Consider the following 1,758-nt stretch of genomic DNA (forward strand, 5'->3'; position numbering starts at 1 on the left):
ATTCTTTTCAGTTTATTTTACACTTCCAAAATGTAAAAACACCCTTACCTTTCAGGCCACGCAAAAGCAGGTCTGGCCCTGTGGGCTGTGGTTTGCTGGCACCTGATTCAATCTCTACCACTGGAACCCACAATAATTTTAGGGGCCTGATGAAAAACGAAAATATGGGGCCCTTGGTTCAGAGATTAATTTCAAGAGGGTGACAGAAGAGCATGAAAGCGAGTGGGCCTTGTATGGTTGTACAGCCTTGAAGCTGTCTGTGCTGTTGTCTGTCCTCACAGAATTCTCAGGAACATGGCACCAACCTTGTGGTCATCTCATGATGTCCCTTAGCACCTCTCAGGAAAATAAAGGCTGAAACTTGGCCACGACCTCAGGCCCATTATCCACGGATCCGTTGGCAGTTATCTGGGCGGTTATATCGGTGGGGGGAAGGCAGTCTCCCTGCACTGTCCTCAGCCACGTGGGTCTTCTGGTGGCAGGTGAGATTCCCCATCCACCTGAAGGCCTTGCCACACGCCTTGCACTTGTAGGGCTTCTCCCCAGTGTGGATCCTCCGGTGCGCCGTCAGCCAGGGCTGATGCCGGAAGGCCTTCCTGCACTGCACGCACTGGTAGGGCTTCTCGCCCCTGTGGATTCGGCTGTGCGAGACAAGCGTCGACTTGCGCACGAAGGCCTTGCCGCACACACCACACTGGAAGGGCCTCTCCTCACTGTAAATGGCCTGATGCTGGAGCAAAAAGGACACCTTCCGGAAGGTTCTCCCACACGCGCTGCAGTGGTATGGCTTCTCACCCGTGTGGATCCACAGATGGATGGAGAGGTGCACCTTCTGGCTGAAGGTCTTGCCACACTCGTGGCACTCGAAGGGCCTCTCACCCGTGTGGATCCTCTCGTTCAGGATCAGCGCGGACGACTTGGTGAAGCGCTTCCCGCAATGGCCGCACGCGAATGCCCTCTTCCCGGGGTGTGTCTTCTGTTGCTCCACCAGCGTCGTGCTCTGCTCCAAGGCCTTGCCGCAGTCGTAGCACTTGAAGGGCCGCTCGCCGGTGTGCGTGCGGTGGTGCTCGACCAGCTGAATGTTTTGCACGAAGGAGCGGCCGCACTTGGCGCAGATGAAGGGCCACTCGCCTGTGTGGATGCGCGGGGCACCGTGAGGTTGGCGCGCTGGCTGAAAGCCTGGCTGCACTCGGCACACGCCAACGGCTTCTCACGGGTGTGGACGCGCCGGTGCAAAGCAAGCGTGGCGTTCCAGCCGAACCGCCTCCCGCATTCAGCGCATGCAAACGGCTTGTCCCGGGCATGTACGCCGTGGTGCTGCGCCAGCGGCGCCCCGCGCGGAGGCACCCCCACACTCCCCACACACGCAGGGCTCCTTGCCGCCCCCAGGGGCTCTCCCGGGGCTCTCCCCATCGGGATTCTGCGGGTCACACTTGTGGGGTCTCCTCCCTTCTGCAGTTCCTGACTGGGGGTCTCTAGGGACCCTTCCTGAACGCCTCCCGGCCTTTCCGGACGCAGAGCGCCAGGGGCAGCCACCTAGGGGCTTTTCCAGGGCCAGCCCACGGGGAGCTCCTGCAGGAACAGATTCCGGTAGGTGGTCCCACTCAGGCCTGGACTCCAAATCTGAAAGAGACAAAAAACAGGACTTAACCCTCGTCGCCTGCTCTCGGAGCTGGGAGAGGTGAGGGCTGGAGGTTGAGAACGCAGAGAAGCCCCTCAAGCACTTCCCCAGGGCTCTAGACTAAGGCCTGGTGCTAC

General features: G+C 59.8%; 1 protein-coding gene across 1 annotated transcript; it reads right to left on the reverse strand.

Moving 5' to 3' along the window:
• Nucleotides 1-382: 382 nt before the first annotated feature.
• Nucleotides 383-1,413, reverse strand: LOC117035441 (zinc finger protein 501). The gene is made up of 2 exons (XM_033129302.1): nucleotides 1,215-1,413; nucleotides 383-1,131 (listed from the first exon to the last, which is right to left on the reverse strand). The coding sequence occupies exons 1-2, from the start codon at nucleotides 1,411-1,413 to the stop codon at nucleotides 383-385; spliced, it is 948 nt and encodes a 315-aa protein (XP_032985193.1).
• Nucleotides 1,414-1,758: the final 345 nt, after the last annotated feature.

Source organism: Rhinolophus ferrumequinum, chromosome 15 (assembly GCF_004115265.2).
Source record: "Rhinolophus ferrumequinum isolate MPI-CBG mRhiFer1 chromosome 15, mRhiFer1_v1.p, whole genome shotgun sequence".
Lineage (NCBI taxonomy): Eukaryota > Metazoa > Chordata > Mammalia > Chiroptera > Rhinolophidae > Rhinolophus > Rhinolophus ferrumequinum.